Source organism: Chiloscyllium plagiosum, unplaced genomic scaffold (assembly GCF_037043375.1).
Source record: "Chiloscyllium plagiosum isolate Xiang-an unplaced genomic scaffold, Cpla_swu_hap1 HiC_scaffold_4, whole genome shotgun sequence".
Classification (NCBI taxonomy): domain Eukaryota; kingdom Metazoa; phylum Chordata; class Chondrichthyes; order Orectolobiformes; family Hemiscylliidae; genus Chiloscyllium; species Chiloscyllium plagiosum.
This window is the reverse complement of record NW_028270142.1, coordinates 95342975-95357019: the sequence shown is the minus strand read 5'-3', so window position 1 is coordinate 95357019 and position 14045 is coordinate 95342975. Positions and strand designations below refer to the sequence as shown.

The 14045-nt window shown below is 40.4% G+C and overlaps 1 protein-coding gene across 1 annotated transcript; it reads right to left on the bottom strand.

The window, feature by feature from the left end:
- Nucleotides 1-5037: 5037 nt before the first annotated feature.
- LOC122549036 (fatty acid-binding protein, liver) lies at nucleotides 5038-6947 on the bottom strand. Its single transcript, XM_043688187.2, has 4 exons — nucleotides 6789-6947; nucleotides 6159-6331; nucleotides 5962-6063; nucleotides 5038-5750 (listed from the first exon to the last, which is right to left on the bottom strand). Exons 1-4 carry the CDS (start codon nucleotides 6859-6861, stop codon nucleotides 5691-5693), a joined length of 408 nt encoding a protein of 135 aa, XP_043544122.1. The 5' UTR covers nucleotides 6862-6947; the 3' UTR covers nucleotides 5038-5690.
- Between the last annotated feature and the right edge of the window lie 7098 nt (nucleotides 6948-14045).

Below are 14045 nucleotides of genomic sequence, written 5' to 3'. Positions count from 1 at the left end.
TGGTTCCAACAATAATACAGAAGTTTATTATGCAAAGCAAATGAAGATAAAGTAGAATAAATCAAATTGTTTAAATATTTATCACACTAGAGAGAAATACCTTCTCTTCCACATTTTCTAGAGTGACACTTCTCGGCTGGAAGCTTAAAAGGAAACTGCCTACACTGAGGTGACCCATGCCTTAACAGTACTGAATCATCTGCTTTCTTCAGAAATAATTGTTTTACACATTCCACTGCAGCCATGACTTCTGCAAACCTGCCAAACTGAAAACCAACAGTTTCCCTGAGCTTAAAAGGCATTTCCAGAATCTTCAATAAGATTACCTAATTCCCTAGACTGTTTGCCTTGCTCATTTTTAAACTCTTTCACTATAAACACATTTCCATTGACCTCCCAAACTATCTCTTACAGACTGTTTTCTAAAATAAATCACCATGGCTACAGAAGTGCTTACAAGTTAACAATTAAAACCTTTCAAATGTACAGATCAAATCCACATGCCCATAAGCTAAAATCAAAACTCTTAACAAATGATATTAAAATGTAGCAAATTGTACACCTTATATCACAAAAAAATTACCTGCAATTATCAAGCTTAGAAACAAGGCATGCAGAATTGAAATATATAAAACAGTGATACCTTTTCTGCATTTATGCTGTCTAGTGCTGTCAGAATTCCATAGCTTTCCATGTGAACTTTCTTCATCCAGTCAATATAATCCTAACGGATCCAGTTTCTCTTCATATGGCAATCCTGCCATCCCAGGAATCTGTCTGGTAAAACTTCATTGCACATCCTCCACAAACAGAACATCCTTCCTCAGTTAAGGAGATAATAACTACACACAATATTTCAGGTATGATCTCATCAGGATCCTGTACAACTGCAGCAAATATCGCTGCTTCTCTACTTGAAATTTCTCACTATGAAGGCCAACTTGTAATCTGTATGCATGGCTGCACAGACACCCAGGTCTCATCACACCTCCCTCTTCCCCAATCTATACCCATTCATATAATAATCTGCTTTCTTGTTTTTGCTACAAAGTGGTTAACCTCACATTATCCACACTATACTTGATCTGTCTTGCATTTGCTAATTTACTTAGCTTCTACTATCACAATGAAGCAGGACAGTGAAGAAGGTTACCTCAGATTACAATTGGATCTTGATCAGATGGGCTAATGGGCTGAGGAGTGGCAGATGGAGTTTAATTTAGAAAAATGTACAGTGCTGCATTTTGGAAAGGCAAATCAGAGCAGGACGTATGCACTTAATGGTAAGGTACTGGGGAGAGTTGCTAAATAAAGAGATCTAGGAGTGTAGGTTCACAGCTCCTTGAAAGTTGAGTTTCAGGTAAATAGGATAGTGAAGGTGGTGTTGGGTATGCTTACTTTTCTTGGCCAGAGCATTGAGTATAGTAGTTAGGAGGTTATGTTGCAGCTTTACAGGACATCGGATAGAGCACTTTCACAATACTGTGATCTATTCTGGTCTCCTTGCGATAGGAAGTTATGTTATGAGACTTGAAATGGTTCAAAGAATATTTACAAGGATGTTGCCAGGGTTGGAGGGTTTAACAACAGGACGAAGCTGAATAGGCTGGGGATATTTTCTCTGGAGTGTCGGAGGTTGAAGGGTGACCTTATAGAGGTTTACAAAATCATGAGGGGCATGGATTGGGTAAATAGACAAGATATTTTCCCAGGGTTGGGTAGTTCAAAACAATAGGGCATAGGTCTAAGATGAGAGGGTAGCCTAGTGGTTAGCACTGCTACCTCACAGGGCTCAAGACCCAGGTTTGATTCCAGCCTCAGGTAACTGCCTTTGCAAAGATTGCACATTCTCCTCATGTCTGCATGGGTTTTCTCCAGGTGCTCTAGTTTCCTCCTACAATCCAAAAATGTGCAGGTTAGGTGAATTGGCTATGCTAAATTATCCATACTGTTCAGGGTGTTTTGTGCATTAGTGAGGGGAAATGTCAGGTAATAGGTCAGGGGAATGGGTTTGGGTATTATACTCTTCACTGGGTCAGTGTGAACTTGTCAGGACAAAGGGCCTATTTCCACACTGTAGGGATTCTGGTTTATGACTTTGTGTCAGTAGTGGAGGCAATGAATGGTATATGTGATGTAAATCAAATAGGTTTTGTCCAGGATGGTGTCAAACCTCTGAGTATTGTTGGAGTAGCATTCATTCAGGCAAGTGGAGAATATTCCACCACACTGCAAGCTTGTATCTTGTAAATAGTGGACAGGCTTTGAGGAATCAAGAATATTACTCACTTCAGAATTCCGAAGTTCTGACCTGCTTTTGCTGCCACAGTATTTATAATACAGGTCCAGTTCAATTTCTGATTAGTGATAACTTCAAGGATGTTGTTGATGGGCAATGTCATTAAACATCAAGGGTCTCTCTCTTCCTGGTCAGAGTCTCGGATTGAACATGACCATTGCCTGGTACATATCCGACATGAAATTCTTTGCTTAGTAATCTAAGTATTGTTGATGGCCAGTTGTACATCACCACAAGGTTATTTTGTTATCTGTTGAGGTGTAAATTATACTGCGAAATAAGACAGTTGTTTGACCTTATGATAAAGTAATTGATGATGGAGGTGAAGATGGTTGGACCCAGAACACAACTGTCAGAAACTTCTACAGTGACGTCCTTGGTAAAGTTTGATTGGCTGTTGTTGTCAAATATAAGTTTTTATATTGGCTATAATCTTGCTTAAAGTTCTCTTAATTTTCACAACCTACCACATTTGCTCGAAGTCCTTGATGTTCAGTCAAATACTGTCATAAAAGGGCAGTCACTCTTAGAACACTTTTGTAATTAATTTATTGTGCCAAAGGTTGGCCCAAGGATGCAATGAAATTTGGAGTCAAGTCCTGAGACAGCCCAAACTGAGAATTGGTGAGCAAATTATTGGTGTATGCTGGCACCTTCCAAAATTTTGCTGACAACTGAGGGAGTGGTAATTAGAAGCACAGAACAATTATAATACAAAAACAGACCATTCAATCCAACCAGAGTACTAAGCTTTGATACACTGGTCACCTATTCTAATCTTATTTACCAGAATCCACATCAGCTTCAAATACAGATCAGAGTTCTTTTCAAATGGGTCAAGGGTTTCTATCACAACTGCAAGACTGGGGGCAGCCAATTCCAGACACCCACCAACCTTGTGGAAAAAAAAACTTCCTTCTTTCCCCACTGATCCTGCTACCAATCACCTTAAATTTTGTGCCCTGTTAACTGACCTTTCCACTAGGGGAAACAGGTCTCCCTTTCTGCTTTATCCAAAGCCCACCACAATTGAATAAAATAATGGTTAAGTCAGCCAACCCCAGCCTATCCAATTGTTCTTCACCACTGCAACTGTCAAGCCATGGCAACATGTCTGGATTTGGCCTCTATACTCCCTCTAAAAACAATTATGTCCTTTTTGTGAAGTGTTCCAAGCAGGACTGTACACAAGACTCTAGTCGTAGGATAAGTAGTATGTTGTACACTGCCAGCAGTATATCTCTGCTCTTGTATTCAGCCCTTCACCAATAAAGCATTCCTTACACCTGATTTTTCTACCTATCTGGCCAAAAGGACTTGCAGATGGCACTCCAAGATCTCACTTCCTCAACAATACCCACCCAGTTATTTTGTAGCTTCTTGTTAGTTGCCAACCCCATATGCAAAATCTCATTCCCATTGAATTAACTCAAATTACATTTACACTTTGTTAACTGAGGGAAGGTATCAATGCTTTGAGTGGCTGACAATTACCTATTTTTGTTCTTAAAATGTCAGAAAAAAGTCATTTACTTGGTTCAGGTTGGATTTGACCTGATCTTTGCAGACAGACCAAAAAAAACCAAAACTTTTCCACATCACGAGCAACTTTAATTTAAAAACTAAGTGAATTCTGTTGGCAAAGCTAGTATTTATCACCCACCTCAAGTGTGCAGTGGGTCTGCATGGCTTGCTCAGTGGGCAGTTAAAAGTCAACTATTGCTCTGGCTTTGGAGTGAAGTGACAAGCAGGCCAGACTGGAAAACAATAGCCAATTTCCCTCAATCTTAAATTGGAGTGTGAGGATTGCCTGTTTACAAATCAAGAACTATATTAAATTGCAAAAGACATTAAAGGAAATATATTGGGTTTTCTCATGTAAAGTTAGCCCGACTTCAAGTGTACCTTTGTATTTTACAAAATTAATTGATGCTGGCAAAACCAAAACAAAAGGATTGCTTTCTTCTTTCACTCAAAATTACAGAAATTCTTGTGTAACAGTGAGGAGTTTACACATTCTCCCAGTGTCTACGTGGGTTTCCTCCTGGTGTTCTGGTTTCCTCCCACAGTCCAAACATGTGGAAGTTAGGTGAATTGGCAATGCTAAAGTACCCATAATGTTAGGTGCATTAGTCAGGGGAATGGATCTGGGTGGGTCACTCTTCGAAGGATCGGTGTGGACTTGTTTGGCTGAAGGGCCCGTTTCCACACTGTAGGGAATCTAGTCTAATCTAATCATCAGGTCAGGAATTGACATTAACTTTGCAGTTGTCCAACTAAAGTCAACAGATGTTGCAATCTTTTAGTCCAGCCATTTTCAAACTAACAAATCCAATTAATGTTGCTACTGGAAATCTAGGAGAGGCAATAAAGTTAAGTCAGGTCAAAAGGACAATGGACAAAAATTATTAAAAGTTCTCTATCCACAGACTATTGTAAGATGTCCCCCAGGTATGGTAAGTAAATTAAGCTCCCACTATGACAAATGCAAATTTGACTTAAAGCCCCATTTATTCACACAATTTGCAAAGATTCTCAAAAGGTGTAACAATTTTTCAAATTATACCACTTTTGATTAAAATCATAATCAGCAATACAAAGGACACAAGTTAAAACATTTTAGAAATTCTATAGGTACCTTCCTCAAACTAAAATTTATTCCCAAAACAGATTATTCCATTCTGTCCATTGACACCAAAGCCTGCAACACTGTTTAAATAAAAAAAAACAGACTGATATTGTGTAGTACATATTTTTTTTATTAAGAGTTGCCAAGGTTGGACAGTCTTTGCACTCTGGTTGTACACTGGGCTGTTCTATATCCAAACGCTGCACCATTTGAAAAAAGGTCTAATAATACTGGGGGGGGGGGGGAAAGAGGAGAAGAAATGTCAATATGTCAATGCCAGCAATTAAAAAAAACAGCAAAGGTTTCAGACAAGATAGCTGCACATTACCTTCAGTCTGTAAAGCAAGCAATCGTAATATGACAAACAATTAGCTGCCAAAAATATAGTACTCAAATGCTTATTTTGGTGCCAAGTCATTCTTTTCTTGAGCACAATTTTAGTCCAGCATATTCATATTGGAAAGTAATAAGGTTTTTAAAAATTTGTAATGTTTTGTCTGAAAAGAAAAATGCAAAGTCTGTCCATTTGTTATTTCAATAAACATAACTTTTACAAATAGCAGTAATGAGTTCAGTCACAAAATCAGTATGATGACAATCCAGCACCGTATCTGTTAAAGTGTATCTGTAACTTGCAAAATCTGACTTTACTCAGTAAATGCCATGAAAGAACAGTCCCAGTGATGCATAATACTTAGGGAAGGTCCAGTAGAAAAGCAGCAAAAACAAATGGATGTTGTTGAGTAGAATTCATCTTCCTTGTTAATCATCTTTGGTCCTCACGTACTCTCTGGTACACACCACATTGCCCATGGTGCAAATCTGATTTGCAAAAAGGGAAAGACTTCAGTAAGTTTGTTAAAATCCACTGTTCTAAATTTCTTGCATTAAATGTGCCCTTTAGTTCGACTATCCATAGCAATTCTATTACAAGCACTTCACAACTAGAAAATGTCACCCAATTAATATCCATTGTCACTTTTTTTTTGTTATCGGTAGTCACTGTTTGATTCTAGGGCAGTGAAGTTCTTACCAAGATCATTTTGCCATCCTTCAATTCTCTAACCAGGGTTGTCTCTTTTCCACTCCACTTCTGTGTTTGGACCAATCTGCCGTTTTCCAATACCACAGTAGTCTGTTGGGAATGTGAAATAAAAACACAGAGGTCACTTCACCGCTGACATCGTACACCCAACCATTCGAAAGAGATGCCGGGCTCGGTCAACAAACCTTAGTTAACCGATTGTCTGCGGTGGTTTCGTCAAATTCCTCTGCCAGCTTGAATTTGATCGTTGTCGTTTTAATTTTGCTCTTGGTTGTTATAGTGATTACATCGTTTTCGACAGAAATGACAGTCTGGGGATTCACAGAGCAAGCAAGTTTCCTCTGCACGAGATTCACGTCTGAAATACAGCGGGGGAAAATGAAAAATAAATGCAACATTTAGTAGTACTGTTGAATTTGTACGAAATGACCAGAGCACGTTCCCACCCGTCGTTCCAATGACCTGAACAGGATTCATGGCTGCTAAATCAGAGTCGATGCAAATGCCCTACTACGTTTTAAAAAAGACAGGGGGGGGGGGGGGGGGAAACAAGCCAGCTGCTACTTTCTAGCATGCTTTCTCCCGATTGAATCCTGCACAATGAGCTCGGAGTGAAGCCACACCGTTCAATTCGGTGGCACTGTGCCTGGAGGGGAGCTGCACGTACAGAATTTCGCTCGGTTGGACTCCGGGACTGGGGAAACACACAGTCAGCCAGAGCGGCGGAACTGATCCCTAACAAACAAAAAACTATACATCTTACATTTCCCCCCACCACCAGCAGCAAAGCACAAGATAAAATGCAGAAGCCTCACCCAGATTCTTCATGTAATCGTCGAAGTTTTCGCTTTTTTGCAAAGTCCAAGAGCCTACAAACGCCTCGACCATTTTTCTTGCTTATTATCAACTGAGCTACAGACACCAAGTACGCACTAAGCCCCGTACACTAGCCACGCTGCCCCAGCCCTCTGGCTCTTAAAGCTCCTGCAGCTCAGAACCACGTGTAAAAGACACAAACCAATCCCAGATCACAACGTCAGAGACTGGGTGGGAACTAGGTGTGTTCCCAACCCCACCCACACAAATTAATATTAATGACAAATGGTGTTTCAGAGAAGCAAGAAGCAAAGATAATACACTCACACACGAGATGTCATCGGAGGTATTGAACCTTGGACTCCAATCGTCATCTCTGTTTTTCTCTCTCCACAGATACTGCCATACCTACTGAGTTTCTCCAGCATTCGCTGTGGTCGTTTTAATGAATGTAAAGAGATTATGACTCACTTGTACTGGGACTTGGTAAATCCACCTCTCAAGTATCATGTACAACTTTGATGTGGAGATGCCGGTGTTGGACTGGGGTGAGCAAAGGTAAAAATCACACAACACTAGGTTATAGTCCAACAGATTTATTTGGAATCCAAATTGATTGAAATCCAAATAGGTTGATTCCAAATAAACCTGTTGGACTATAACCTGGTGTTGTGTAGCTTTGTGCACCTTACAAAAGAAAGGATATAAATGCATTACAGGTGGTTCCCAGCAGGTTTGCTGGAGTGATCAGGCATGATAAGGAATAATTGGACAGACGGGGCATGATTTCACTGGAATTTAGAAAAAAAGATTTGCAGAGTCATACAGCATAGAAACAGACCCTTCAGTCTATGCCAATCAGATATTGTAAACTGATCTAGTCCCATTTGCTAGCATTTGGTCCACGTCCCTTTAAATCCTTCTTATTCATGTACTCATCCAGATCCCTTTTAAATGTTGTAATTATACCAGCCTCTACCCCTCCTCTGGTAGCTCGTTTCATACACTCATCACCGACTGCACTAATGGGATACAATTTCCCACACACGAAGCCATGTTGACTATCCCTAATCAGTCCTTGCTTTTCCAAATGCACGTAAGCCCTGTACCTCAGAGTCCATTCCTCTTACGTACCCTCCATTGATGTTAGGCTCACACATCTATAGTTCCCTGGACTTTTCCTTACAGCCTTTCTTACATAATGGAACAACATTAGCCAACCTCCAGTCTTCTGGCACCTCACCTGTGGCTACGATGCTACAAACATTTCAATAAGGGGCCTAGCAATCTCTTCCCTAGCTTCACACAAAATTCTGGGATACACCTAATCCGGGCACGGGGATTTATCCATCTTTATACATTTAAAGGCCTCCAGCACATCATCTTTTGTAATATGTACTCCTTTCAACGCATCACTGTTAATTTCCCCATGTTCCATAACTTCCATATCCTTCTCCACAGTAGATAATGAAACAAAATATTCATTTACCATCTCACTCATCTCCTGTGGTTCCACACATAGGCAGCTTCATTCATCTTTAAGGGGCCCTGTTTTCTTTCTCGTTACTCTTTTGCCCTTAATGTCTTTGTAGAATCTCTTTGGATTCTCCTTAACCCTATTTACCAAAGCTGTCTCATGTCCCCTTTTTGCCCTCCTGATTTCACTTGTAAATGTGCTCCTACATCCCTTGTACTCCTGTAAAGATTCACTTGATCCCAGCTATCTATACCTGACAAATACCTCCCTCTTTTTCTTGATCAGAGCCTCAATTTTAATGTAATCCTCTTACATATACTAGCCCTGCCCTTTGTACTAATAGAAACATACTGTTTCGGACTCTCATTATCTCATTTTTGAAGGCCTCCCACTTTCCAACCATCCCTTTATCTGCGGACAGCCTCTCCCAGTCAATTTTTGGAAGTTCCTGACTAATACCATTAAAGTTTACCTTACTCCAATGTAGAATTTTGAGTGAAGTTTGTATGATCCAGAATCGTGTTGACAAGGTGGATGTGGGAGTAACATTTACATATAAGACCTTAAGGTATGGAAGCAGAGGTAGCCCAATCAGCCTACTGAAGTCTGCTCCACCATTCAACGAGGTCATGGTCGATTTGATAACCGTCAGTTCCATTTCCTGCCTTTTCCCCATAACCTTTGACCCACTTACTGATTAAAAACCTTAGCCTTGAATACAGTTAATGTCCCAGCCTCAACAGACCTCTGCAATAAAGAATCCCACAGACTCCCTGACCTCAGAGAAGAAATCCCTTCTCATCTCTGTTTTAAAAATATGACCCCTTATTTTGGCAGTATGTCCTCTGGTCCTTGATTCTCCTACAAAGGGAAACAATCTTTCCATATTTACATTGCCAAGTCCCCTAACAATCTTGTATGTTTCAGTAAGACCACCTCTCATTCTTCTGAGTGAGCACAGGCCCAACCTACTCAACGTCTCCTCATAAGACAGTATCTCCATACTTGATATCAACAGAATGAAACTTCACTGAACTGTCAATGCAAATATATCTTTCCTTAGAAAAATACTTGTATTCTTTGAAACAAAGGCCAGCATTCCGTTTTCCTTTCTGTGGAAAAAGAATATGCATGTGGAATGTAAACTGAAACTGCTGAAGAAATGCAACAGGGTTTGGGTGGCACAATGGCTCAGTGGTTAGCACTGCTGCCTCACAGCGCCAGGGACCCAGGTTGATTCCCACCTTAGGCGACTGTGTGGAGTTTACACATTCTCCCTGTGTCTGCATGGGTTTCCTCTGGGTGCTCCAATTTCCTCCCACAATCCAAAGATATGCAGGTCAAGTGAATTGGCCTTGCTAAATTGTCCCATGGTGTTAGGTGCATTAGTCAGGGGTAAGTGTAGAGTGGGGGAATGTGTCTGGGTGGGTTACTTTTCGGAGGTTTGGTGTAGACCTGTTGGGCCGAAGGGTCTGTTTCCACACTGTAGGTAATCTAAATCAGGTCTGGCAAAATCTGTGCAGAGCAAAGCAGAGTCAACACTTCATAGCTGATTACTCTGCTTAAACTGAACCTGAGGAATTTCTCCGGCACTTTCTGTTTTGATTTCAGATTTCCAGCACCTGCAGTATTTTGCTTATTCTTTTTCATATAGATTAGTACAGAACATTGTTTTAAATTTGGGGTCCCCAGTTTAAGACAGAGATGACAGTAGTTTTGTTTTCTGAGGATAGTGCAACTTTGGAACTCTATGTTTCAAATGTTGGTGCTTGTAATATTGGAGGATTGGTTCTTGTTCGGAAAATGAATCAAAGATTGCTGGCAGGAGATGGGAATATGGAATTCGAAACACAAAGAGTTGCAAATATTAGCTTATTGAATGGTTTATATTTCCGTTCCAAATTCACACATACAGTAGAACCAGCTGCAGAGACACTGTACACAGATTGCTTAGTGATCTATACTTGACACTTAGAAATACCTTTTTACAGAATGTCTTTCCCAAAAGGAAATTAAGTGAACAGTTAGAGGTCATATTCTTGAAAGTGCCAAGTTTTTTTTGAAGGAGATTTAACAAGTGAACAAAGACAATCAAAATCAACTATCCCAAACTTTAAAGGGTTGATCCCTACTTTGACTGTTTTTTCCTGCCTTTTATATTCAGGTTAGGCTGTGAGGAATTGATCCACAGTGAGTCTGACTAATTTGAATGGGGCTGCAAGTGAGTGAATTGACAAAAACAAGATATGTTGTGAGTTTTTGTTGATTTTTACAGTGCTGAGGCAAGAAATAAGAAAATAAAATGCTTGCTTTATTGTAAAAGGAATGAAGTGTAAGAGAGTTGTGTTCTACTAGCAATTGTATGAGGTCTTGGTGAGTTCACACCTGGATACCTGTGCACAGTTCAAGTATAGGGACTTTAGATCATTCAGGACTGAGAAATTCATGAAATGTTGTGAGTCTTTGCAATTGTTTACCCTGGGATAGGCCAGTAGAGGTTGAGCGTATCATTGTTGAAGTTTGAGATAGACAGATCATTGGCTTCAGGAAATCGAAGGATTATGGAGAGGGGACCAGAAAGTGAAAGGTCAGCAGTAATTTTATTGAGTGGTGTAGCAGGTTCAAAGGACTGAATGGTACTGCTCCCATTTATTACATTCTCGTATATTTTGCTGATGTTTAGAAAAGTTCAATGCTGATAGAGTCATAGAGTCATAGAGATGTACAGCATGGAAACAGACCCTTCGGTCCAACCCGTCCATGCCGACCAGATATCCCAACCCAATCTAGTCCCACCTGCCAGCACCCGGCCTATATCCCTCCAAACCCTTCCTATTCATATATCCATCCAAATGCCTCTTAAATGTTGCAATTGTACCAGCCTCCACCACATCCTCTGGTGGCTCATTCCATACACATACCACCCTCTGCGTGAAAAATTTGCCCCTTATGTCTCTTTTAAATCTTTCCCCTCTCACCCTAAACCTATGCCCTCTAGTTCTGGACTCCCTGACCCCAGGGAAAATACTTTGTCTATTTATCCTATCAATGCCCCTCATAATTTTGTAAATCTCTATAAGGTCACCCCTCAGCCTCCGTCACTCCAGGGAAAACAGCCCCAGCCTGTTCAGCCTCTCCCTATAGCTCAAATCCTCCAACCCTGGCAACCTCCTTGTAAATCTTTTCTGAACCCTTTCAAGTTTCACAACATCTTTCCGAAAGGAAGGAGACCAGAATTGGACGCAATATTCCAACAGTGGCCTAACCAATGTCCTGTACAGCTGCACCATGACCTCCCAACTCCTGTACTCAATACTCTGACCAATAAAGGAAAGCATACCAAACCCCTTCTTCACTATCCTATCTACCTGCAACTCCGCTTTCAAGGAGCTATGAACCTGCACTCCAAGGTGTCTTTGTTCAGCAATACTCCCTAGGACCTTACCATTAAGTGTATAAGTCCTGCTAAGATTTGCTTTCCCAAAATGCAGCACCTCGCATTTATCTGAATTAAACTCCATCTGCCACTTCTCAGCCCATTGGCCCATCTGGTCCAGATCCTGTTGTAATCTGAGGTAATCCTCTTCGTTGTCCACGACACCTCCAATTTTGGTGTCATCTGCAAATTTACTAACTCTCCCTCTTATGCTCACATCCAAATCATTTATGTAAATGACAAAAAGTAGAGGACCCAGCACTGATCCTTGTAGCACTCCACTGGTCACAGGCCTCTAGTCTGAAAAACAACCCTCCACCACCATCCTCTGTCTTCTACCTTTGATGCTTTGCATTTATGAAACAAAGCATATAATTTCGAACATCTGTGAGACAGAGGGGAAGAATTTGCCTTCTCAATTATTTTCACAATCAAATAAGGCCTCAGTGCTTATCTCCATCTTCAATAATCATTGGTTTGAATCTTCCCAATGTCTGTTGGCTGGCAGTGCCACACAGTACTGTGAGCAGAGGCAAAGGGAGGGCCAATGGCCAAAAGTGTGATAGTGGGAACAAGAAGAGCACTTCCATTTTTATACATTTTATGAGTAAAGAATGAAAAGGTTACTAAATAAAATAAATAGGATATAAACAATGAGCAATTCATAATTAATATTCTTTGCAAAATTACCATATCAAGATGAACGTGTTGTATGGGACTAAGTAAATTGCTTTTGCAGATGCCAAAATGATGGGCTGAATGGACTTGTTCTATGTTGTAATCAATCTATGGTTCTGTTGCGTGAAATCCTATGTCAAATAAAGACAACGTTTTAGAAATATATACATTTTTTAAAAACATCTTAAAAACTCTAAGTCAATCTCTTTCCACATAAAAGATCACTCACCTACATCTATAAAAATAAGAGCTTTTAATAAGTCGGGACATTCTTTATGATGACTATAGAGCAATAATTTTGAATAAAATTTAATCTTTTTTCATATTACTGGCGAAACAGGCAATGGAAGCGAACAAGGTTTCTTTTTGCTACTGTACAAGTGCACCCCCTGGTGGACATGTTCAGTGTTACTCAAAGCCATTAGCAAAATAACAGACTACTATAGAAATGATATGTTGTTCTATTTTTTGTCATAGTAATTAATGCAACATTAAGACAAACACATAAAATTATCATCATGCAATATGCTGACAATCTTTCTTTCTGCTGACTACAAAAGATGCCAGTATACTGACAAGAGGTCAGTAATTTATGCTGTAATTATTAGTTTTGAATACCTCTAAAACCAGGATTTCTGATTATTATGGGTTGAATCTTACAATATTTTGGCGAAATGGCAATTTAGTTAGGTTTCTTTCCAGGAGGCTGGCAAGACTTTGAGCTGCACCATCCCAAACACACCTCAATAGCTAACTACCATGCCGCTATATCTCATCAGATACCTATCCAATACTATACTCACTGTAGCTTGAAGAACTCACCATTCACCAGAGATCATGGAATGGACTGGCATTCTTGGTGTATGTGCCATCTTAAAGTTGCCAATGGGCACTGGGATAAATGCTGGCAATCTGGAATTGCCTACATGATTCTTAACCTTTGCCATGGACATGGCAGATACAGGAAAATTGTTGCCGTACCTTTGCAGACAAGGACCTGAATGTCCTGCTCATCAGGGTGGTGTCGACAAAGGATATCTTGTTACCTCAGACTGGCTGAGGCTGCCATGCCATCAGACCCTGACAGGATCCATGTGATCTCCATAGTCTGGGGGAAAGCAAAAAACCATTGAAAGAAGGTCAGTGAATTTCTCCATTCCGCTAGGGTACATGCTGCCATCTTTTCTCTGCTACCTCACACTCTGTCTATCTCTGCTGCTTCACCCAAATTCCACCAAGGCTAATGCTTTACCACTGTCACTGTTGCATAAAACATCTTAACTCATTTGGCCCATCTCCCTCTAAACCCTTCCTATTCATATACCCATCAAGATGCCTTTTAAATATTATAATTGTACCAGCCACCACCACTTCCTCTGGCAACTTCCTCTTCCATACATGTACCATCCCCCATATGAAAAAGTTGCCCCTTAGGTTTCTTTTAAATCTTTCCCCTCTCAAATTAACCTCGAGATTAGGATTCACCTATCCTAGGGGAAAAACCTTGACTATTCACCCTATCCATGCCCCTCATCATTTTTTAAGATGATCTATAAGATCACCCCTCAACCTCTACTGCTTCAGGGAAAATAACCTCAGCCTATTCAGCCTCTCCTAAAGCTCAAACCCTCCAACCCTAGCAAAATCTTTGTGAATGTTTTCTGA

Coding starts and splice junctions, on each gene's coding strand:
- LOC122549036 (XM_043688187.2), bottom strand. CDS start 6,861: ATGGTCGAGGCGTTTGTAGGCTCTTGGACTTTGCAAAAAAGCGAAAAC. Junction 6,332..6,788: donor CGATTACATGAAGAATCTGG/GTGAGGCTTCTG, acceptor GCTGTATTTCAG/ACGTGAATCTCGTGCAGAGG. Junction 6,064..6,158: donor CAGACAATCGGTTAACTAAG/GTTTGTTGACCG, acceptor CATTCCCAACAG/ACTACTGTGGTATTGGAAAA.